The 26,910-nt window shown below is 36.3% G+C and overlaps 1 protein-coding gene across 2 annotated transcripts; it reads right to left on the reverse strand.

Moving 5' to 3' along the window:
* Nucleotides 1-311: 311 nt before the first annotated feature.
* LOC117338835 (BTB/POZ domain-containing protein KCTD9-like) lies at nt 312-26,404 on the reverse strand. Of its 2 annotated transcripts, none has more exons than XM_033900192.1 (12): nt 26,262-26,404; nt 16,288-16,415; nt 15,023-15,066; nt 14,453-14,609; nt 11,942-12,003; nt 11,062-11,193; nt 9,756-9,823; nt 8,886-8,981; nt 8,202-8,351; nt 5,275-5,380; nt 4,653-4,786; nt 312-3,939 (listed from the first exon to the last, which is right to left on the reverse strand). In XM_033900192.1, exons 1-12 carry the CDS (start codon nt 26,307-26,309, stop codon nt 3,823-3,825), a joined length of 1,242 nt encoding a protein of 413 aa, XP_033756083.1. In that variant the 5' UTR covers nt 26,310-26,404; the 3' UTR covers nt 312-3,822. The 2 variants fall into 2 exon arrangements, with proteins under 2 accessions (XP_033756083.1, XP_033756084.1); XM_033900193.1 differs by lacking the exon at nt 26,262-26,404 and adding an exon at nt 21,088-21,765.
* Between the last annotated feature and the right edge of the window lie 506 nt (nt 26,405-26,910).

The following is a 26,910-nucleotide window of genomic DNA, read 5'->3' on the forward strand; positions in this document are numbered from 1 at the left end:
CCAGAATCTCTATTAAACTAATTTCCTGTTGATTTTAAGTGACATTGACATTTGAACTTCAAACCTGAAAAAGCTTGTCCAAGATTATCACCCTTTGAACAGACAAGGTCATCTTGAAGTGAGGCTCCTTAAATTGTAGTAGCTGTTGGCTTCCTCAGATAATCATACAGGTAGCCAGCCACATGCTATGCAAAGCAAATGTGGTGCAGTGTCTTGCCCATGGTCATAATCACAAAAGCCGAGGACAAAGTATAAATTTCATCAAAACATTGTTGTTAGGTTATCAAAAGACTTTTGAAAAGACTTGTGTATTTTTGAAAATTTTATTGTTCTCCCAATGGTTAATTCATAGAGACTTAAAATTTGATAAAGTAATAACGCTGTGTAAATACCCCTTGTTTAGACAAGAAAAAGGAATAAAAACACAACTGTTATATATCCCTTGATTAAACATATGTCGCAATAAATAATCGTGAACAATTTCTAAATGCAACATCTGACGGTTACCACAACAATAGTCAAAAAAAGTTAAATGCAAGTGATACACGTTGCTTTATATAACACAAAAGGTTGAGCATGGTAAAAAAATGTGTCTTCAAATAAATATCATTTGGTAAAAAGGATATATATATAGACTAGAAGATGAAGGAGTCAATCAGTGCTAGAGCTACTAGTCAAATATATAAGGTTTATTTTTTTGCCTCTCGATAACAAAAAGTTTGCACAATTCTTTTCATATTTCACAAAAAACTTGCATACTGTACACTGCATACTTAAAGTTAGAGAAATACAAATACTGTATCTATATCCTGTAATAATCAGCCCAAGGTCCAAACACATTAAATTTGACTAAAAGTCAGGGATTGGTTGATTTCAGGCGATGAAATAAAGATATGTTATCCAAAAAGGAATGAAGCTGCCAAAGTGCTTACAAACATTGACATTTTTTATACATCTGTTGAAGACGGATGGAGAGGAAACCTATAATGCCTGGTTTCATAGGTAGGGGACTTGTAAGATCTTAAGAGGGGCCGATTCAATTGTACCTTACAGGGTTAAAGCCCTTAGATTTTATTTTTTTTTGCCATTGGAACTTGTGAACTTGATACCTCGAGTAAATATAAACAAGTTTTCATGAAACTTGGCATGCAGCCTTATATCAATAAGATCTCGACTAGTTTGACATGAAGGCCGATTCAACTGTAACATACAGAGTTATGGCCCTTTGTACTTTTATTACATCTGGACTGTGATAACTTGAATATTGATAAATACAATAAGAGGCAAATCTAGATAGAGAAAATAGAATTATATATTTCTAATAGATCAAATGGTATACATTAATAATTACCTAGACAAGTATAAATGGATTGATTTGATAATGAGGAAATGACAAACTATGAAACTGTTGGCTGAAACAAATCTGGCCAAAGAGAGGGCTGGTCCTCAACCACATCTATAAAAACACATTGACTCCAGCTGTATACTGTAATTTCCTGCATACACCTTAAAGGCTATACGATCATTTTACATCTGAGATGCCTTTTGCTGGCTATCTATCTACATTTTCTATCAAAGTGCATGTTAATTGTTTCTTCAGATTTTTAATCTCTTCAATTCATATTCAGATGACGGACATACCATAATCTGTGTAAAATGTTCATGTTAACCATCAAATTAATGTAAATAACAATGGACATCATGAATGTCTACCAAAATATATGAATTGCTGGTTTTATAGGAGTTGATTCAGCGTACTAACCACAAGCAATCTACTGTGTGGGCTAATTTTCAAAATATTCATACTAAATCCTGAAAAATGCTACATTTTGCTTTCCACAGACTTATATAGTCCCTTGGAGTGGGTAGTACACAGAAAATTTCGGTAACATGTTGTAGATTGTAACACGCTGTAGAACAACAAGGTATTATATGTTCAGTAGCTGTCTTGTTTACAGGTTTAGGAGGTGCATTCCTTCTTCAACCAAAATGTTATTATTATTTAATTTCGATTCCAATAATGTCACATTACAAAATCTTCCAAGAAAATAATTTGATAAGTATACATTGTATACATCAATGATCACATACTTCACTAAAAATATTCAGTAAAATAGATCATAATAATTAATCTAATTACTGAAATCAGAACAGAAGCACTTTTTTCTTGAAAATGAGTTTTGAGAGCTTGCATTTCTTCATTGAGTGTTCAATGAGGTAATTTACAGGTATGTAGATAAAAAAGAACAAAATTAGAATTCATACACAAATAAATAAATAATCCATAAATGATTACAATCATACAGGCCTCGGAACTTGAGCCTACAGTACATGTACATGCATGCTTGGATGCTTGGAGAGTTTGAAGAATGATCCACACATTTATACTTCATGTTAAAAAGCACTGCATCATGAATTTAAATGTCTTTGACAAACACACATACATATTTTCTTGACTAGCACAGTTTGTATATATAGACACATTTTTTTTCTTTCACACATTACCAGTGAACAGTCGTCAACAAGACAACTAATTATCAAACCTCTTTAATATACATTGATTGTACATCCAGCTTAAAGTACCGAAAACTATTATCTTGATAGGCAAAAAGTTTTTATTACAAAGATTAAAATATTTAATATGTAATTATGAAGGATGAATTTAACTTGGAGTTATACTGTTATTTCAAGAATTGAACGGAATGTTCACAAATTCACATACAACATATGTATATTTTTGCTAAAGTGGACTTACTAATTTTTTTAAGTTGCATTATGGTATATCTGAATACTACAAAAACACTTATTTTGGAAAACTCAAATTTGAGAACATAACCAAATATAAATGAAAAAGTGCAATTTTTTATTATAATAAATTAGTGTAACTAGAATACTTGACTTAAAAACCAATATATATACTGTGTATATATAAGCAGGATATAATTAGCACAATCATAATTAAGCACAATGCTTTCTGTATAAAAAGCTCTAAAGTAAAATTTCCGGTAAAGTAGGTTTGTTTTATAAGAGTATTTGATTCCCAGTACAGATGTATGAAACATAAGGTTGTAAAACATATTTGAGATTTTCTGTTGAATCGAAATACAAGGTCAAAATTTATCTGATGAGCCATGCAACATTTCAATCGAGCCAGTATTCATATGCTACATTTAACACCCAGTGACAGAAGTCATTACTAATCTGAGAGCTGCAGACAGAATTCATACATATCTGTACTTAATGTATCGGCTGTATCACAGAATCTGTTGATATCTGATATCAGGAGACAGAATCTGTAGATATCTGATATCTTCAGGAGACCGAATATGTATAGATATCTGATATCAGGAGACATAATCCATGGATATATCTATCAGCCCCTTACAGAATCTGTAGATATCTGATATCTTCAGGAGACGGAATATGTATAGATATCTGATATCAGATTACAGAATCCAGGGATATCTATCAGCCCATTACATAATCTGTAGATATCTGATATCTTCAGGAGTCATAATCTGTAAAGATATCAGATATTAGGAGACAAAATCCAAGGATATCTCTAATCAGCCCATGACGATGTATGTAGATATCTAATATAATCAGGAGACCGAATCAGTATTGATATCTGAAATCGGTAGACAGAATTTACACATATCTCGATCAGCCCATGACAGAATCCATGGGTATCTCTTTCAGCCCATGCCAGCAACAGCAAATCAAACATATCTAATATTAGTCTGATGAAACAGAATCTATGGATTCTTACAGCTAGAGACAGATTTCGTTTTGACAGCTATAGACAGAATCTGTGAAGAACTTCTATCTAACTGCTTGTGCCATGTGGAGAGGATTTAACATCAGTTCAAAGGCAGCTCCCTTCAGGTTAGCTCCTCGTAGATTAGCTTCCTGTAAGTCACAGCCAGACAGATCACAGTTCTGCAAAGTAAACCAGAATTTAAATAACAGCATCTCATGATTTTTGTCTGTGGTTTAAGGGAAGGAAAAGGTGAGTAAATGACTGAAATAAATAATCTGTGAACAATAACAAGTATTGTTTTGGTAGTGTACAGTACAAGATTATCCTCATTGCAGTATAGGTACTCTTAAAACAAATGGAAACTGTTTAAAAATCTAGTCATATCTAAGTCTGTTTAACAGATATTTCTCATAACTGGTCATTTTTATAATGTATTGTCAGCAAACAAATGGAAACTGTTTAAAAATCTAGTCATATCTAAGTCTGTTATACAGATATTTCTCATAATTGGTCATTTTTATAATGTATTGTCAGCGATTTTACACTTTAGAGGTAGACAGTGTTAATGGTATGGCAAACCTAGCTGTTATTGGCAAAGGCCAGATTTGTTTACTATCACTGAAATGGTTGGAAAAGAGATGTTTGTTTGTTAATGAAATAAGGACAGATGTGATGATTTAGTTTGACTTTCTGGTTGGCCCTTACAAAGATGTTCAAGGCCTATATCAATATCTCCAGAGAGTTAAGACATATGCCTTAGTTGGTTTGTGTCAACAAAATGGGCCCCAAGGGAATTTGGTAAGGGCCATAACTCTCCAGTCTCCCCTTACTTTATTATAGACCACATTGTACTGGTTATAATCATTGGCCATTATATGGAAAAGATTCTTACTTCGAGATCGGCTCCTGCGAGCACAGCTCCACGCAGATCACAGTTCTGAAGGTTAGCATTCTTTAGAGTCGCCACTCTTAAGTTCACTCCTGCCAGCTGACTGCCTTCCAAATTCACATTCTTCATTAATGCCCCTAGAAAAAAAACAGGATGTATGTATCAACAATCTCTATATTACTGGTTATACTTACACTAATGTCCTAATTAATGAATACTGTCCAAGAGAAAACTCACCAATTTAAAGATGAAGTACTGTCCTTATGATAATAAGGACATAATTCAGACCTAATAAACATATTTGGACCAATTCTTGACAAACAGCAGCTTCTGCCCTACCATAAATATTTCTGATTTAACTCTTTAATAATAAAATAATACAAATATCTTCATACTTGCAGTTCACAGCTCATCATTCTCAATGTAGTTCCAAACTTTACATCAAGTTTGGGAACGTTTTTTAACTTGTATAACTCAAAATTGTTCACCATCCCGTTGACAGAGATGACAAAGTTTGACATTCATGAATCCTAGAATTCCAATCTTCCATTACTTGAATGAATTGGGCATTGTAGTAAGCCATGGTGTTATCCTCCTAAGAAGTCAATAGTTCTACAACACCTACCTTCCAAATTGGCTCGACTGCCAGCAGGATCCTCAAAGTTACATCCTCGGAGGGAAGCTCCTTCAAGGTTGGCACATAACATCTTAACACCCAACAGATTAGCGGACTGTAAGAAAAATTAGATACAAACAAGGAGCCGCAAAGCCTGGCATTATCCCCCGCGCCCCGCAGTTGGTATGAAAACCCAAATACATGTATAAATTAAGCTCAAAGTAAGAGTTATTAAGGAAACAGTAATTTGGTATTTTTGATTAAGTCTCCATGGTGACAGAAAAAATACCGAAAATGGAAGGTCCGCAATAGCAAAAGGCACAACTAGTCTGATATATTCAGAAAGTTTCAAGGAGCTGCGTTGAACAGTTTTGGAGTTATAGCCAAGAAACAAAAGGAAACAGTAATTTGGTATTTTTAATTCAGTTTCCATGGTGACAGAAAAAATACCGAAAATGGAAGGTACCCAATAGCAAAATGCACAACTAGGGCACTAGTCTGATATATACAGAAAGTTTCAAGGAGCTGCATTGAACGGTTATGGAGTTATAGCACGGGGGGGAAAAGGAAACAGTAATTTGGTATTTTTGATTAAGTTTCCATGGTGACAGAAAAAATAACGAAAATGGAAGGTCCGCAATAGCAAAAGGCACAACTAGGGCACTAGCCTGATATATACAGAAAGTTTCAAGGAGCTACGTTGAACGGTTATGGAGTTATAGCCCGGAAACAGTAATTTGGTATTTTTTATTAAGTTTCCATGGTGACAGAAAAAATACCGAAAATGGAAGGTCCCCAATAGCAAAAGGCACAACTAGGGCACTAGTCTGATATATACAGAATGCTTCAAGGAGCTGTGTTGAACAGTTATGGAGTTATAGCCCGGAAACAGTAATTTGTTATTTTTGATTAAGTTTCCATAGTGACAGAAAAAATACCAAAAATGGAAGGTCCCCAATAGCAAAAGGCACAACTAGGGCACTAGTCTGATATATACAGAAAGTTTTATGGAGCTGCTTCGAACGGTTTTTGAGTTATAGCCCGGAAACAAAAGGAAACACTAATTTGGTATTTTTGACTAAGTTTCCATGGTGACAGAAAAAATACCAAAAATGTAAGGTCCCCAATAGCATAAGGCACAACTAGGGCACTAGTCTGATATATACAGAAAGTTTTATGGAGCTGCTTCGAACGGTTTTTGAGTTATAGCCCGGAAACAAAAGGAAACACTAATTTGGTATTTTTGACTAAGTTTCCATGGTGACAGAAAAAATACCGAAAATGGAAGGTCCGCAATAGCAAAAGGCACAACTAGGGCACTAGTCTGATATATACAGAAAGTTTCAAGGAGCTGCGTTGAACGGTTATGGAGTTATAGCCCGGAAAAGAATCTCGGACGGACACACGGACGGACGGAGCCCAATTTAATATCCCCGCAAACACGTTTCGCGGGGGATAATAAGTAACAACAGTAGGATAAACAGCGATGAGTCAAATCCTGTTTAAACTGAATTAAAACAAGCATGCTGGGTATATTGTTTTACTGGGTACTGCTAAAGTAAAACATGTCCCCTACCTGCCCCTGCTAAAAATAGTAACAGTGACCTTGACCCAAAACCAAGAAGCTCTAACTTGAGATGAGCTGTTGTAGCTACTCATACTGAAGTTCCTTACCAACTTTCATCAACACACATTGAAGCAAGGCTGAGAAAATGCAGAAAACTGAGTTGACAGTCTGACAGACGGGACTAGACCCAGCACTCTGACCTTGACCCAAAAATCCTGAAACTCTAACTTGATATATTGCTGTACTCATACTGAAGTTACAATCCAACTTTCACCAACAGATCTTGACACATAGCTGAAGAAAGTGCGGAAAGCTGAGTGAATGGACTGACAGACAGGAGGGGAGGAAACCTTTGTTTATTTTACAAAAAATATTTTTAAACATTATATTAAAGTATATTCTTGTTGGCCTAAATTGATGCATGAAAAGGTACCTAGAGGAAGCCCACATATAGTCAGGCAAGGTGACATCGACCCATGCCAGTACACATCTTATTGAACCTTGGGTATCTTTATAGTGAAAGGCATATATACTGGATCTAGAAATATCAACAAAACCACCTCACATGTATATAAACCCAGGCCAGACCTAGGCTAGAACTATTAAACCCAGGCCAGACCAAGGCCAGATCTATAAACCCAGGCCAGGCCTTCAAATCCAGGCCAGACCAAGGCCAGATCTATAAACCCAGGCCAGACCATGGCCAGACCTATAAACCCAGGCCAGACCAAGGCCAGATCTATAAACCCAGGCCAGACCAAGGCCAGATCTATAAACCCAGGCCAGACCTATAAACCCAGGCCAGACCTATAAACCCAGGCTAGATATATAACCCCAGGTCAGAGCAAGGACAGACCTATAAAACTAGGCCAGACCTTCAAACCCAGACCAGGCCTTCAAATCCAGGAGAGACCTATAAACTAGACCAGATCTATAAACCCAGGCCAGACCTTTAAACTAAGGTCAGACCTTTAAACTAAGGTCAGACCTATCAACTCAGGTCAGACCTGAACCCAGGCCAGATGTAAAAACCGAAGTCAGACCTAACCACACAGGTCAAGGTCAGGCTCATCAATTATAATATTCCTTAACTTAATTTTTCTACAGGAAAGCATTACTGAATTTAAGGAAGGTTCCTTATCTAAAACTTTTCAGTTAAAAGTGCTTTCCTAAAAGGCAGTTCATTAAGTTTAAGCAATATTGATGAAACTAGGCCAGATATCACAGGTCACACCAGATATCACAGGTCGCACCTGACATCACAGGTCACACCTGACATCACAGGTCACACCTGACATCACAGGTCACACCTGACATCACAAGTCACACCTGACCATTTACAGATTCTGATCATTGACAGAATACTCACATCCAGTATTGTCTTGTTCAGGTCAGCTCTCTCAAAGTTACAATAGGATAGGTTGGCACCAGCAAGATTTGCATTCTTTAGGATAGCATATTTAAAATTAATGTATCGCAGATCAAGCTTTGAGAGATTGGCACCAGTAAAGTTCATCCCCTAAAGTAAACAGAGAAACAGGTATTAAGGTATAATGATAAGAAAAGTTTCATACAAAATCATTTTTATTTAATGTACCATTATAATGGCTTTCATTTGGCATTCAAGGGCAATATGAATGCATGTTAAGTTAGCAATTGCAAACTAACTGAAAAAACTTGTTGGCAAAAACCACATTGAGTTTATCGCTTGATATAGAATTTTTATCCTTGGAATAGAATTTTTTGTTTGAGGGTCTTCAAATTATCAGAGTTTAAGAAAACAAGTTTGATTGTATTTTGATTAAATTTTGAATATAGGCACTGCAAAATACTGATCTCTTTAATAAGCAATTGAAGTGAAATACGACATCTAATTATTTGATATTATATACTGAGGTCTAGTGGATCCGTACTCCTATACGTATATGAGGTCTTATTCCACCTGATTACATTGGTGGATATTGCGACATGACAGCCTGTCAAAAGTTTCCTGTCATGTAAACCTCTAATATTATTGGAGTAGTGGATCCGGAGCTTTTGACATCTGTTGTACCTGACATCGGAGCTCTTTGTTGGTGGGTGTTGATAGCAGGCGAAGCACCAGTTCTCTCCGGGTGATGGGAGTACGGTCATCAGGCACCTGATTTTTCTGAAGATAAATTGAGACATTTTTCTGATGTTGAAAATATATCAATAACAGTAGAATTGTTGAGTCTGAAATAAAATGTTCTTATACATGTACAAGTTTTTCTGTACATTACAACTCCTGCCACGATGATAATCTGCTTTTTAAGTAAATACATACTTTTACTCTGGAGAAAAATATTCTGGTATCTTAGCTATCTATATTCCATTTGTATGAATAGAACATATACCGGGTAGGCTCAAGATTATATAATCATGTATTACACCAATACTACACAGCATGCATGATTTTGTACATTTAAAGTTACTCCCATGAACTTCATTTAAAATCATTAAACTGTAACTACAATGTATAAAGGGTCTCACATGAGTGGCTATGTCATGTGGAATTTATTCATTCTGGTTAGTTATGCCACGAACATGTAGGCGAGTCTATATCCCATTGTTGAACAAGCTTAACAAATTACATATACAATTTGACACTGACAAGAGTGTAAGTTTCCATGATTAACACATAACTCGTATTTATGGAATGAAAAGTGAAATCTATGTTTTTCACTACACAGACAACATTAACTGTGGAATTACGTCATACAGCAGTTGTGACATCATAAATTATTCATGATGCACATCACAATAGTGTTACAGAAAACATGTGTCTTAAAAAAAGTATTATGAATGTATCATATGGTAGAATGGAATTGTTAGGTCAAAATCAAAACCTAACATTACAAAATTCTGGATGACAGACACACCTCACATTAATGGTTAACCTTACCTCTATAATTTCTTCTAGAGAGTCCATCAGGGAGGTCAAACCAAAGAACCGCGCCTCCTCTAAGACTCCTGTGACAAATATATGTGATAGCTCTACATGTTCATGTAAACAATGGCTGGCGACAGTGATACTTATACCGTAAACTAAACTCCGCAACATCAGATGCAGACAAAGCTTGATGAAGCTATTGTAGTTTACGAAACGAGAGTGAAGATCAAGTTTGACGAAGTTGAGTGTATATAATTCTATTCATTGGACGGGAGAGCAGATCAAGTTTCATGTAGCATAGTGCAGTTTACAGAATTGGAGCGCTTGGTTTGGTTTATTTTGTTTAGTGTCCTATTTACAGCTAAGGTCATTTAAGGACGGCCTCCCGTGCGTGCGGCATGCATGCGTGTGGCGAGTGCGTATGTGTGTTTTGGGAGGCTGCGGTATGTTCGGGTTAAGTCTCCTTGTGATAGGCCGGAACTTTTGCCGATTTAAAGTGCTACCTCACTGAAGCATACTGCCGAAGACACCCAGCAGCACACCCCACCCGGTCACATTATACTGACAATGGGCAAACCAGTCGTCCCATTCCTAATATGCTGAGCGCTAAGCAGGAGCAGCAACTACCATTTTTAAAGACTCTGGTATGTCTCGGCTAGGGGACAGGACCCAAAGCCTTCCTCACAGCGGCGCAGATCAATTGCTTTGCAAAGCAGAGTGTAGCTTACAGAATGGGAGCACAGATCAACCTTCTCGTAGCAGAGTATACTTTACGGAATGGGAGGCTGGGAATTAACGCATATCAATTACAGAACAGGAGCACAATTAAAAATAAGTCAAGATATGATTTTAGTCAGATTGCAGTAATACAAGAGATATATATACAATTTAGTACAACTAGACATTCTGTAGCTGTATGATAAGTTACCAACAGTAATCTGTCTCATTACCAGTAGACACTGCTGTACATGACCTATAGTGGATGTCACATTACATTGTAAACATTTGTCATATGACATTAAGATTTGTTGTCATATGATCCTAGCCATTGTCTCATGGCTATACTGTCATTATAGTCACATGATCTTCGCTTTTGTCTGACTTAACCTGTTTTAAATTAAAGATGTAAAAAAAATTCTGCTCATCGACACTAATTAATATGACATTAGGGCCAATATATGGTGAGCAAAACAGCTATGAAATGAAACAACATATCAGCAAACGAAATATGTAAACATGTATTGGTACATACATACGTAAAAGAAAAATCAAATGCCAGTTCAATAAAGGACACAAAAGGTAACATGCCAATATTTACCTTGTGGGTTGATATCTTTGTCGAGGACTAATTGTCCATGACGGAGGTAGTTAAGTATGGGTTCAAAGTAGCGAGGACTTCGGTCTATCAGGTAGGCCCCACTTTCATCTACACTGCTATGCCACGTCACAGCTGTAAATATATGTTACGGTGTGTCACATAAAAACATTCCAGGAAACAGAGTGCATGACCAACAACCGGATTCATATTACTTTTCCTCCAAATTATATTAATTACCTTATGTCCATATAGAACCAGAAAATATATGTGAAACCTACATATAGCCCTACTGCTGCTTTGAGGAAAATGGAGCTAATCAAAAATCTATAATCAAAAGTTAGCCAGCAGATTTTTGCTGCCAAAAAATTTAATTGACTTGAGTTAACACTTTAAATAAACTGTAACATTAATCTGCATGTAATCGTTAGTCTTCTTTCAGCAGTTTCTGAATCAAAAGATAATTATGCCAGTATACAGTAATTCTACAGGTATGTGCACAAATTCATTCCAAATATAATCTTTTAGAAAATTCATGGAAATTTGAGCACGGAAGATGTACCTCACCCTGATAATTAAATAACCCAGTATTGTTTTCTTTCTTCCCTTTACCTTAATATCATCAACTTAGACAGCAATTATCTACATGTGAACAGCATCCTAAAATAATTACTGACAGAGAACCTAAACATAAAGTCTAACTAAGGTGTGTTGCTGACAGACAGCTGGACAAGACAATTACCAGGTAACTTAAAGTAGATTTTGGGTGGAACTTTGAGCGGAATATTCTACTGGCATCAACAAATCTTATTAAAACTTACAACCTGATATGCAAACATGTTAATTTTTTGGGACAACAACATGGCAAATTTTCATGACCTACTTTTTTCATCTCCAAACATCCGTGCTAACATACTTGTAGAGTCTTGCTGTGTCAAGGTGCTTCTACAATGAAAACAGTTTTTGTTACTGTAAAATAACCAAAAGAAAACAGGTAAATCTGACAGACTTTGCTCTTGAAAGGTCATTGCAAATGGAATATGTAGGCATGTGTATTGAAAAATGGACATATGATGCTTAAATGACTGTTCAAAGAATCCCATCAATTGGGGTCTCAAAATACTTATGTCCCAGAGAATAAATTTGACCTTTTACCTCATTGTGACCTTCACCTACAATAAATGTAAGAATACAACCAGATATAGGTATATGACATGACACACTGCTTCATCATCCTACATACACTGTAATTAGTACATTATATTATATGGTATGTAACACTATCACTCATTGGTCCTAAGTAGATCAAATGACATCAATTATTTCCTTGGGAAACACCTAATGACATCACTGAGGAGTCAATATAATGTTTTGGATATGGCTGGAATGTTTCCTTAATTTTCATTGGCCAATTTCCTGTTTTCCTCAAAAGGACCTGTTATTGCGTAGACCTGTTCGTGCTAAAAATAGCTCAGCCTGGAAATTCCGCCGGCATTGCAGACCTGTTCATGCTATTTATAGCACAAACAGGTCGGCAAACTTTGCCTCCAATCACGCAACTTATTACTTTGAACAACAGCCAATCACAATGCTGGAAACAAACGATTGTTTGACATCACTTTGTTTACAATATGGCAGACGAGTTACCCCAACAATGTTTCGCTACAATAAATGAAGAGGATTTACAAGATATTTTGAAGAAAAAAGACTTGTTGAGCACCTGAAAAAATACGCCAGGTGCAACAAAACTATTCCGGCCATATATAAGTACCAAAGGTCAGTCTCCATGCCGACTTTGAAAACTTAAGTCAACATGATTTGGACAGGCACCTTGGGATTTTTTTTTCATTCATTTGTTTTAGTTGGCCATATTACAAAACAGTTATTGCCTTTTGTTTTTGGAGTACACGAGACTATACGGACCTGGTCAAGAGTTTGTTCCATAAAAGGCAATAATTGTATATTGTCAGGTCAGTTGAATCTTATATTGACTCCTGTTAAAAATAGAAATTATGTCACCTGTGCTGAGATGTATTTTTAGCAGAGGTTAATATAACATTCCACGAACCTGGCGAAACGTTATATTGACCTCCCGGTGATGTGATGAGATATATTAAAGGAATTTTCTTAGTTTTTAGATTACCAAGATAATATAAATCATATAATAAATAAATGCAGACTTTAGTTTCGGGCAATCCATGGTTTTTACTAACCTGCCCTAAACTATATCCCCCTCAGCCTTCGGCCTCAGGGAATATTGTTCGGGGCAGGTCAGTAAAACCATGGATTGCCCTCAACTTAAGTCTGTACATGTATTAATATTTGAAAAAAATAGTGACTATAGTAATATACCCTAAAACATGCAATCAACCAATCAGGAAGCATTAAGGGAAACTTCTACATATATACAATGTATGTAACCAATATTTAGAAAGTATAATTCTGTATGGGGCATTAATGAGTCCATTCACTGGGTAGGGAAAATTAGGGAAAAAAAAAGAAGATAAATTCTTATCTTTCTGCTAACAACTCGGATGTAATATTGCCTACTTTCTAAATAGTTGATGTCGTCAAATTAATGTAAACGGTATGTAGTGAGGTCAGCTTTACTTTAAGTTGAAGGCATATCAATAATATGCAAAATAAGATAATATAATGATTACTTAATATATCTCATACACACTGAATCCAAAAACTGGATTTTTTCTTGTTGAATTACACATAATTTTAAATTGTGATATCACAGTGATGAATTTAGGGAGATTTATCTCCCTTGGACTTTAGTGTGTGGATAGATGATGTTGAAACGTGTGCCTGCATGGTCAGATGTTCCCCGATCATTATACATTTATATAATATCACAACACAAACAGAAGACTCATATACTGATCTCTTGAGGTGTTCTCTGACTTTCTGATGGTATGTACATGATTCATTAACTTATTTACAGTCATCAGTTTGTATATTAATCAGAAATATAGGGAAGATATAATGGCATACATTTTCCTTTAGTTTGTAATACATTGTATATGTATATAATACTCATTCAACTATCAGGCTGTATGATACAGTCACATGTACATTGGAACTGCTGACATATTTAAATGTTAAACAACAAGTGCATGGCATATTTTAAAGGTATAAAAGAATACAAATTATGCTTTGTACAATGTAATTCTATAGTTCTAATTGAAAGGTTTTACATGTCTATATGTTTGAGAGATGTTTTTTTTTTTCTATCTGACTCTAGTTTGTGTTACCCAAGGTATATATCTTTCGGCAGTACAAGATTATATGGTCATGAGTTACCAATAGGATATTCACATGTGTAAGAAGTTTACTACATTATAGTCCAACACATTCAGCCCAAATACATTAAATACCATAGCCTTACCGAGTAGTGGTGAATATCTTTCCACCCACATTGAGTGTCACCCATTCCGACGAATGACAAGCAGAGGTAGTACCAGAAGACATTTTCCTTTCATGGCCTTTGATAAACTTTTTGGTGATATCTGTGGCAGGCTCAGAGGCTGTTGTTGAACTTGGTTCTAAAAATAAACAGAGAAATCTTAATTTGAGTCTGGCTATACATGTTTACCTATTAAGTAAATTTTTAAAAGATGATAATAATTATTAAATTTTTTTAGGATTACATTACATTAAATGCTATTAATAACAACCTCCAAAGGAGAGCATGCAATTTAATTACTCAAATGAATGTTACAAAAAGTCATTGCTATTGGACATATACCAGGTAATTCACAGAAATACTTTCAATGAAATTATACAAACAGTAAAAAGGTAAATTCTCTGACAGTGTACCCGATATAAATGTACACATTAAGTAATATTTCAACATGACTGTAAAAGTCTTATTAAACCGCATGTTTTGATTTTTACAACTATACTAAAAACAACTTCTCATGATTAGTCGGGTCAAAGGTCAAAGACAGGTACTTACTCCTGAAAGGTTCTCCAGCAGATATATAAAACACATCCTCATCTCTGAAACACAAGTCAAATAGAATGTTAATAATGTAACATAAATTAACAATAGTATCCATACATATAAAAATATTGTAAGTTACTTGTAATGCCATTTCATGATAAACAAAATGCAGCAAAGAATAGTATGACTGAGGACTGCAAGAATTACCCTTGGACATTGGAGGTTATCCACTCTCAGTGGAGTCATACAATATACAACCTAGAGAAACATTGTCCCACCCTATATGTCTCCTACCTTCCACCACATTGCGCCACCCTGCGCAATATGGCGCCACACTGCACAATCCTCTGCCACCCTGCGCCACCCTCTGCCACCTATGCACCTTAATATATAAAGGGCTGCAGACTCTGCTAACTTTACCTCTGATGAGTTACGACTTCGTAACGTAACTGGTCAAGTATTATACTAAGTGGACGACATGGTTCCCTCCACAATATGGACAGCATGTTAGTGTCTTTTTGCCACTCAGTTTGAAAATGTAGCAAAGATTTTATCTTTGTTTAACCTATCAGTAGCAAGGCTGCAGTTCAACGTATAGTCTTAAAATCAACAAATGAATGAATTATAAAGATTTTTGGACCTCAGAAGACATGAAAGTCCCACATATGCTAATATTAGTATACAATGGTACCATCTGTGTTAATTCAAGTCTTTAGATCTATAATTCAAAATTTTCGGCTACTAAGCATTTGACAAGGAAACAGACACTTTCCACTTTTTTGCCATCATCATGGCTCTTCCAATGTCCACTTCAAAATGTAAAATACAATTTGTGGTGATCTGTATATGTATCATATATGAAGTTTTGAAGCAGACATTGGAAGAATCAAGATAATGACCTGAAAAAAGGAATGAATCTGTATCGATCCCTACAAAAGTGGCCATCAAACTTTGTGGAGTCCTTAAGGCATTTAATCTTGTTACCAAGTTTGAAGAAAATTTGTCAACATTTTTTGCTGTTATTGCATGGAAATGAATTGTGACAGATGAATAGACAGACAGAGGGACAGATTGACAGAGAGAGGGACGAACCCAAATTAATATTCCTCACGGGGATAAAAATGTGATAAGACAACATAACTCACTGTGTGTTGGGTTGAAATTCAGAATTAAATTTTCATGCTGACATGGTCAATGCCGACACCAGGGATATAGCAATAGCTCCCTGGACTTCCTGCAGGCGAGATAATAAAATAATACTAGGAGTTAGACCTTACCTAATCAGAAGGACATCATCTAAGATTGCTCCTTGTGGTGTGTAAATAACCTGGGCATCAATTCCAAGTTTGTTTCTGGCATCAAGTAGAACGTCCTGCAATGTTGTACTATGGGTAACAGCAACAAGCTGAAAATGCAAATTCAAGGTCAGTCATATATAAGGTCAGTAGTAGAATTACAAGATCAATGACTAGTATTGCCTACAAGGTCAGTCCATACAAGATAGATGACTATACAAGGTCATTACACACAAGATTGATTTCTATACAAGGTCAGTCATACAAGATTGATGACTATACAAGGTCAGTCCATACAAGATCAATGACATTACAAGGTCAGTCCATACAAGATTGATGACATTACAAGGTCAGTCCATACAAGATTGATGACATTACAAGGTCAGTCCATACGAGATTGATGACTATACAAGGTCAGTCATACAAGGTCAGTCCATACAAGATTGATGACATTACAAGGTCAGTCCATACAAGATTGATGACATTACAAGGTCAGTCCATACAAGATCGATGACATTACAAGGTCAGTCCATACACGATTGATGACATTACAAGGTCAGTCCATACGAGATTGATGACTATACAAGGTCAGTCATACAAGGTCAGTCATACAAGGTCAGTCCATACAAGATTGATGACTCTACAAGGTCAGTCATACAAGCTAAATCAGTCCATACAAGATTGATGACTATACAATGTCAGTCCTTACGAGATTGATGACTATACAAGGTCAGTCATACAAGGTCAGTCATACAAGGTCAATCCATACAAGATTGATGACTATACAAGGTCGGTCATACAAGGTCAGTCCATACAAGATTGATGACTATACAAGGTCAGTCATACAAGGTCAATCCACACAAGATTGATATACAAGGTCGGTCATACAAGGTCAGTCCATACGAGATTGATGACATTACAAGGTCAGTTAATACAAGATTGATGACATTACAAGGTCAGTCCATACGAGATTGATGACTATACAAGGTCAGTCATACAAGATTGATGACATTACAAGGTCAGTCATACAAGGTCGGTCATACAAGGTCAGTCCATACAAGATTGATATACAAGGTCAGTCATACAAGGTCAGTCCTTACGAGATTGATGACTATACAAGGCCAGTTAATACAAGATTGATGACTATACAAGGTCAGTCCATACGAGATTGATGACTATACAAGGTCGGTCATACAAGGTCAGTCCATACAAGATTGATGACTATACAAGGTCAGTCATACAAGGTCAGTCCTCTCGAGATTGATGACTATACAAGGTCAGTTAATACAAGATTGATGACATTACAAGGTCAGTCCATACGAGACTGATGACTATACAAGGTCTGTCATACAAGGTCAATCCATACAAGAATGATGACTCTACAAGGTCAGTTAATACAAGATTGATGACTATACAAGGTCAGTCCATACGAGATTGATGACTATACAAGGTCAGTCATACAAGGTCAGTTAATACAAGATTGATGACAATACAAGGTCAGTCCATACAAGATGGATGACTATACAAGGTCAGTCCATGAGATTGATGACTATACAAGGTCAGTCCATACAAGGTCAGTCCATACAAGATTTATGACTATACAAGGTCAGTCATACAAGGTCAGTCCATACAAGATTGATGACTATACAAGGTCAGTCATACAAGGTCAGTCCATACAAGATTGATGACTATACAAGGTCAGTCCATACAAGATTTATGACTATACAAGGTCAGTCATACAAGGTCAGTCATACAAGGTCAGTCCATACAAGATTGATGACTATACAAGGTCAGTCATACAAGGTCAGTCCATACAAGATTGATGACTATACAAAGTCAGTCATACAAGGTCAATCCATACAAGATTGATGACTATACAAGGTCAGTCATACCAGATTGGTGACTTTACAAGGTCAGTCCATACAAGATTGATGACATTACAAGGTCAGTCATACAAGATTGATGACTATGCAAGGTCAGTCCATACAAGATTGATGACTATACAAGGTCAGTCCATACAAGATTGATGACATTACAAGGTCATGCAGTCATACAAGATTGATGACTATACAAGGTCAGTCATACAAAATCAGTACCTATGTTATCAATGACAAAGTCCCAATATATGAAAAAATTCAACAATGAAAAATCTGGTTGACTTGGAGAAAATCCCATTGAAGTATTAATGTGGAGGCGATACAACTCTACTAAGATTAAATTAACTATTTAAGTCATAAGAAAGATTGGACTTAATAAGGATGTTGCACTACCAAAATATTAAAATCAAAGATTTCAGACTATCAATATTGGTAAGGTTTTAATGTTAAAAACCAACTGTAGCAAAGAACCTACTGCAGCCTTACACTTTGGGTAATAAGGATGTCTTTTTTCTATGGGGTTTTTAATCTTCTAGATACTCCAGGGGTTACATTACAGTCTGCACCACTGGAATATGTCATGACAAAATTGAAGGCTGCCTTGTGGGTAAAACAAAACAAATTTGATTGTTTAATCTACTTTCAATTCTGTTGCTGCTCCTCTCCAATCTTCAAATAAATGCATGAGCTTAGTGATTGGTCTTATGGTTTGTTTTTTTACTGCCACCAGTAAAATTGCTACTAAATTGTACATTTGTGTCTTCAATCTTGCCATGACATCTTCCAAGTTGCAGAAAGCAAATTATTGATTAGCAGAAAAGGTAGAACATCCTTGATTTAGTATTTTGATTTAAGATCCTGTTATGTCACTAATAGACAGCTTGGTTCAATTAACTGATGATATCGAACAATGTGGAACAATAAAGATAAAATTATATCAGTGATGAAATGTGGACTGATGCAGTTTACCACCTGAGCTCACATACAATACAGTTATTTCTGTAGATAATACAAGACACAAGATCTGTAGTAATAGCAGCTATAGACCTAAATGACTACCTAATCTTTCTAACCTACATAAACTGTATCATAATTACACAGAATCATACAGAACGAGCAGCAGTCATTGAAATCTTGAATAGAAAATGAACTTAACATGTCCATTGCACCTGTGGATATCAAACTACAAATGTACTTCACAAGCATTATATGCATTGTTCATACAAATGTAACTATAGGCAGTCTAAGATGGATATGCTCCCGACCAATCCCTAACCAGAAAACAAGCTTCTTCATGGTAAAAAGTAAATATTACGATCATAAATCTAATATATCGTATAATACTGTTTCTTCATAAATTGGCATGTTGTTCTATTCTATGAACTAATATATAAAACACAGTTGCATTTAATTATTATAAGCATCAGATTTCTTGGTTCCAAAGACTGATTAATTGTTTAGTTGAAATTTACATTCAAATTTGAAAAAAAAAATAAAAAATAAATAAATAATAAAACAAGAGGCCCATGGGCCTTATGGTCACCTGAATCTCAAACACATAATTTATATAACTATCATCTATGTATTTATGATGCATTTCTATACAGTTCCTATGGAAAAAGTAGAATAGTTTTGCCCCTTTGCATAATTCTAACCAATTATGAATAATTTCCATTAAAATGAGATTTTCCTACATACCTGGTAAACTATATTAAATTTTAGTACCTCTCCAGGGAAAAACATGAAACCTATGGGCTATGAAATTTACAATTTTGAAAAACCACTTTCCATCCATGAAAAGAATTTGATTCTACCAAATCTGGGTCTTGAGGAAACTTTTGAAATTTAACCAGGCATTTGACCTAAAACATGTGATTAAAATCCATGAAATGATCTCATATATGTTATTGATCTGACGGTCACTGTCATATGCTTATACCTTTGTTTTCTCCTCGTTTTCTTTTCCCTTCTGTTCTTTGACAGGTCATTTGATTACTGTGACCTAGGGTAAACTATTTGCATAACTATTGCAGCCAGCAACTCATGCTGTAGATTTTCTTATCATGAAGTGTATATGTATCACAGTAATGAAAGAAAAACTTGCAATTTTTGGATAATTTTGAATTTTGGCAGGAAAACATTCTTCAAAGTGTCATATCTGCATTATTTTGATTATGTGACCTTGAAATGTTGCACACACCTTCATAGGAGTTTTTGAGAAGGAGTCAAAAATATATAAATGTTTAACAATGGACGATGTACGACGACAGATGAAGCTGGATTGGAAAAGCTAGGTCACTTAAAAAGAGAGCTTCGCTTAGATGACCTAAAAGTTTACCCAGGGATGCTCCAGACCATTTAATCTTGTTTCAATTATTATTATACATGTATATTTTGTAATACAACATTAAGTTACCTTCATCCAATAATGCTCAAGATTGAATCTAACAAAATTTCTTTATATGTCTACATCTATAATTCCTTTATTGGACCCAGCCCCTGTAATTGTCCCAGAGAAGTCATACAGACGTTCCATCTTTAAAACATTGATTTAAGACATAACCCCTTTGCCTTGGTGTAAGAATTACAATATCCCTATTAACGTATAGAAGGAGTGACCCCAACACGGACTTTCGTCCAGAAATTTATACACGGGCTTTCGTCCAGAAATTTATACACGGGCTTTCGTCCAGAAATTTATACACGGGCTTTCGTCCAGAAATTTATACACGGGCTTTCGTCCAGAAATTTATACACGGGCTTTCGTCCAGAAATTTATACACGGGCTTTCATCCAGAAATTTATACATGGGCTTTCGTCCAGAAATTTATACACGGGCTTTCATCCAGAAATAAGTTTCTGAATGAACGTCCGTGTTGGGATCACTCCTTCTATACGTTATTACCTGGATTTTTGAGCGAGACCTCCAGTATCTTTCAGGATACATGGCAGTTTCATCAGGATCGGCACCTTGAGCTACACTTATAGGGAAGTTGTGTCTCCAACCCCCGTAGTGATTAATATCCCTATTAGTAAATATTCATAATACTCTGTACTAGCAGAAAAAAGAAATGCAATTTCGGTTTTTCTATTAATTATTATACCTCATGTTTATAAAAGTGCCTGTGATTAGCTGAAATGCATCACATGGCCTGGAAGTAAAACATCATATTTCCCTGAGCCGCGTGAGCAAGGGAAATAAAACATCATATCTTCCTGGAGCAAGTGTCCCAATGTCAACCCTCCTATTCTGTTGCGCAAAGTTGTCTCCTTTCCAGTTGTTTGCAAATTGCAGATAAATAGAAACCCAAACATTTTTGGGCAGTAGAAGAAGCAGAAATAGATAAAATTCTGCAAAAAAAAGAATACTCAGAACACAAAAATATCAACAAATGTTCATGCCAACTGTTTCAACGAGTTTCTATAAGATGTTGACAATAACACCTGGCCTTGGAACCGTATAAATTGAGCGACTAGGATCACAGGGGTTTGTAATAAAGATCAACATTGTATATCTTCAGTTTATTTTTGAGTATCATCAATACCGATTATTTTCATTATAATGAACAATATATGGCACTGGATGCAGGGTAATAAATTAAAGTTTATTTCCCCGAAATATGTTGTCTTTGGGTAAACAAACCTTCATATTTCCTATAGCATCCAGGGCCAAAAAGGCATAATAAAACTTTTAGACACATGGTCTAAATTCAATCAAATTTTACACTGAGCTTCCTCTGTGTCCTATGAAAATGTTCTTCAGTTAAAATTCAACCATGACCCTAGTCGACACTGCATGCTTTCAGCGGTTGCCTGCGCATTACATCGCACCATCAAGATAGAGGCGTACGTCTCTCGCACCTCCGTAACCCATTTCTGACGGCGATGGAGACGGCACGTCAAGTTGTCAGCACTTATTGTGTCCAAAATTAGTTAGGAATTAAATCGGTTGCAGGAGTTTCATTTAAGGCCATGACATCTGATGCTAGTCTGCCACTAATGCAGAGGTGATGCCAACGTGGAATGCAGTCGCTGCCTGCACACGCACCTGATTGATTTTGTTTTGCCTTTGGAGACCCGTTTTGTTCACTGACGAGTCTTGCTTTAAGTTTTACAGGTCAGATGGTTGTTAATTGTGGTTAGCGATATTCTGATGTTTGCGTAACGGAAAGTGACAGAGAGTGTCCATTATAGTATGGGCAGGGATATCTCAAGGCGTGTAAACGCCTCTCGTTGCAGCAGATCAATGCGAGGCACTATGATGCTAGGGTTTGTTGTGACTGGCTCAAAACAATGTTCCAGTTCTTGCATGATTGGCCACGATACAGTCCAGATATGTCTCCGATAGAGCATTTGTGGATGTCAGCTATACAGGAGGGTTAGAACACGTGTCAACATTCCATGTTACATTGCTCAACTCATGCAGGCCCTTATTGAGGAGTGGAATAATATCCCCAATAAACACCTTGATGGGGTCAATATTAAAGAGAATATAAGAGCAGCAACTGATGCCAGGGGTGGGCACACATGCTACTGATTTGGATTAGGAAACAGCGTAGGGTACCCTTGTTTGAACAGTATACACCGTCTGTGATAGGACAACAAAAGTCATCAAAATGTAATCAGTAATAATGATAAAATAATCGAGAAACCCACACCATGTACATATCATGAAAGTATGTATCATGTAAAATAATAATTATCGAAAAATAAACTTGCATTTCTTTTTTTCTGTAAGTATATATTCTTTCAATAAATTTTATGAAAAACAAAATGAAACCCCCTACAAAATGGATAAAAGGATTTTTATGTTGAGCAGTTGAATAAATTCATGTTCACTTCCCTTAATGAGCTCCGACTGTCTCTCCATCTCTACTGTCATATGCTGGGCAAGAAGAATGTATCCCTATTTTAACTATTGGGCCCTTAACAGTTTGCAGCCATGAACAAGGACTTTTCACCATTTTTTCTTCAAACAGTCTCCAAATTGACCATGCACATCACATACCTAGGAATCAAAGGGAATCAACCAATGATATTTTTTTTTTTTTTTGAAAAAAAGTCTACTTTATTCAGTTGATAGGCTAGATAATAGCAGCAAACTTTAACTGTCAACCTGATTCACATGCTGGTATCATGTTTTGCTGAAAATCACATTATTTTTTCCCCGGATTATGCTGTAGTTCTTACACACTAATTGCACCACAGATCAACAAAATATCAAGAAATACCTTTTTAACTTTATAAATAGGTAGTTCATGCTATTTTTTAATATAAGACTAGACATGCCCCTACATACACATACACAATACAATATGGGCACATTTAAACAGACATCTAAACACAAATATCACATTTAATATATAAAATGATAAAAACTAATAAAATTAGACCCTGTTACATTTGCACCGTGTACAGAGCAGTGTACTCTGTATTTCGTGTGCCTTGATCATGACCCAATAAATGGACAATGGCATAGATCAAAACTTCAAAATCCCCAACTCTACCCTAAACCACAGGTGCCTGACTCGTTTTATAAAATAATAACATATAGAGTACATATAAATGAGAAAGGTTCTGAACTCCCCCAGGCTTGAAATCTGATGTATTTATTTCTAAGTACCGTAGCTTCGGTTGTATTGGGTGGATCTTTTCGAAGTAGGACATAAATTGAAGAGAAATGGTCAATCTTTACAATAAGCCATAACATGTTGTCGATTTCTCGATATTAACAAGTTGACGTATCGGGGTCACCACACTTTGACTCTATTGGACATAGCTTTAAATACGAAGTCCACGGGTTATTCAAGAGGTACGCTTCATCAGATCACCGAATACAACTATTACATACACTTACTTTATGTATACGAGCACCCTATCGATGGCCCCGGGACTTTTTATGCATACTGATAGCAGATTTTCCCCTTGAGTAGCCATGTTGTGTCAGCCGCGGTAAATTTGAACAAGCATTCTGATTGGTTATAGAAATGTGTTTAACCACTCAGAATGCTTGTTCAAATTTACCGCGGCTGACACAACATGGCTACTCAAGGGGAAAATCTGCTATCAGTATGCATAAAAAGTCCCGGGCCGTCGATAGGGTGCTCGTATACATAAAGTACCAGTAAGTGTATGTAATAGTTGTATTCGGTGATCTGATGAAGCGTACCTCTTGATTAACCCGTGGACTTCGTATTTAAAGCTATGTCCAATAGAGTCAAAGTGTGGTGACCCCGATACGTCAACTTGTCCGACTAAACAAAATCGAGGGGATTTTGAAGTTTCACGCCCGATTTCGTAAATTAATATCGAGAAATCGACAACATGTTATGGCTTATTGTAAAGATTGACCATTTCTCTTCAATTTAAGTCCTACTTCGAAAAGATCCACCCAATACAACCGAAGCTACGGTACTTAGAAATAAATACATCAGATTTCAAGCCTGGGGGAGTTCAGAACCTTTCTAATTTATATGTACTCTATATGTTATTATTTTATAAAACGAGCCAGGCACCTGTGCCTAAACATTGCATAAGTAATAAAAGTCCATGATAAAAATTTACCCGTATCAGTATTTTTCAGTAACCTACTTGGCTAATCTAACACTTAATTACTAAAATGTATAAATCTGTTGTACAATGTAGCTACATGTAGCATGCAGATTATGACGAAAGTATGGTAGAATCTAGTACCGTTTGTGGTAAGTAATACCCCCATCACACTAGGTCACGTTCCCACTACGTCCAACCACGTCCTGGAAAAAATTGAAGAACGCAATGCGAACGCAGAAAGAACTTGTACAACGTAGTAAAGACTCAATAGAGACCGATAAGGACGTGTTATGGTCTTCATGGACCTGGAGGACGTGAACAAACTTTGAGCATGTTAAAAAAAAGCGTAGCGAGGACGTGGTCCAATCGGGACGTAGTAAGAACGTAACAGGGACGCAGTACCAGCGGTATTGACGTGGTAATGACGTAACCAAAACCCAATGAGAACTTCATTGACGCAGTGGAAGCGTAGCGCTGATGGAAAGGATTGTATTACGTTCTCATTGCGTTGTCAGTGCGTTCTTGCTACGTCAATGTAGTTCTTATTGCGACCTCTCTACGCTTGTACAATGACCAAGGTACGCCAATACCACGTTGTTGATGACCACGTTAGGTTTCCAGTACGTTCTTACGGTGCTCATTAAGTTTACGACACGTCTGTCACAGGTTACCACCACGTCAAAACCACGTCCAGAGGATCGGCTGTATAAATACTCATTTCAAGTTTAATTCATTATCACTTTCGTTCAAACTACAAAAGAAGATGGTTACAAGTTATCAAGAACTTCTTATGCATCTTGCTCTGATTCAAGGACAACAGGTTTTTATTGATGCACAGGCCGCACTTTTGATGCTGCGAAGAAGGCGAAGAAGGAATAAAAGACAACCTAGGCTTTTTTGGGTTCGTCCTTGGCTTTCTGTTGAAAGAAGACTACAATTTGGCCATTATGATCGACTAATGACGGAGTTAAGAGTAGAAGACCATCATTCGTTCTTGAACTTCATGAGGATGCCTCCTGAAATGTTTGATGAACTGCTGAATAGAGTTGGCCCTAGATGTCATAAAATGGATACCGGCTTCAGAAAGGCGCTTGAACCAGGTCTGAAACTTGCCATTACTTTACGCCACTTAGCATCTGGTGACAAGTACCCGACCCTACAGTACAGTAAAAAGAAACAAGTCAAGTTGTATTTATAGGGAACGGGCAAACGCAGAGAGAACGTAGTAATTACGTAATGCACGCGTAGAAAGATCTTTTTGGACGTAGTAAGAGCGTATTAAGAACACACAGAGCGTGGTGCACGCGCGAACATGCGCGAGATAAGGTCTTAGTGGAAACGTGTAGGACGTAGTAAGAACCCAGCAAGGACGTAATGAGGGCGTAATATGAACGTGACAACTGCAAAATTCTCCATTTTTGCCACGACCCCGCTGCGTTTCTCGAAATTTTAAGGACGCAGTGCGGTCTTCGTGGTCTTTGTCTTAGTGTGATGGGGGCATAAGGCACTTATCTAATATAAACAAACCTTTCCATCAACATCTGATCCATTACGAAAAAATGTTATTCTCTTCATAGTTGATTCAAATCATTTTGACAATAAACCCTGGACTGCTTGCTGCATCAGGCCTATACGTTCATTACGGTGTTTGTTCACAAATATAATGAGAGGTTAAGCGGATGTGTAATATACGCATGCGCAAGATCTAAAAATGAAAGTAGCTCACGTTTATTTATAGAACTATATATTAAGACATCTAAAAATAGATTGCATTATATCTAGGACGACCCTTGATTAGATCAACCACATCCTGTATAGATCATTCCAACTGTTGGTCAGAGATGTGGATTAGAGCAAGGGCTACGTAATTTCGCACAGTATGGCTACGTACATTTTTCCTCCAAGCGGTCGGACTGTGCTTTTTTGTTTATATATGTTGACTAATGCCAAACTTTAGTGGAACATTTTGAAAACACATTTTAACTGATACGACTCTCTTCCGACAAAATTGATACCGGATGATTAAATATTTTATTTAAAATAATCCAAGTTGTTGATTGGCATGTGCATTTGCAAATATTTAGGGAAAATATCATTTGATCAGATTATAAACAAAAATGAATACAAATCAACTAAATTAAATATGTATAACTAATAACAGCGCTGACCTGCAGAC

Source organism: Pecten maximus, chromosome 12, assembly GCF_902652985.1.
Source record: "Pecten maximus chromosome 12, xPecMax1.1, whole genome shotgun sequence".
NCBI lineage: Eukaryota > Metazoa > Mollusca > Bivalvia > Pectinida > Pectinidae > Pecten > Pecten maximus.

Excerpts from the sequence above, each read along its gene's own strand:
- LOC117338835 (XM_033900192.1), bottom strand. The coding sequence starts at position 26,309 with ATGAAGAGAATAACATTTTTTCGTAATGGATCAGATGTTGATGGAAAG. Across the intron at positions 14,610-15,022 it reads TGCTGGAGAACCTTTCAGGA|AACCAAGTTCAACAACAGCC; the intron begins GTAAGTACCTGT and ends GTTTATTTTTAG. Across the intron at positions 12,004-14,452 it reads AAGATATTCACCACTACTCG|AAGCACCTTGACACAGCAAG; the intron begins GTAAGGCTATGG and ends TTTTCATTGTAG.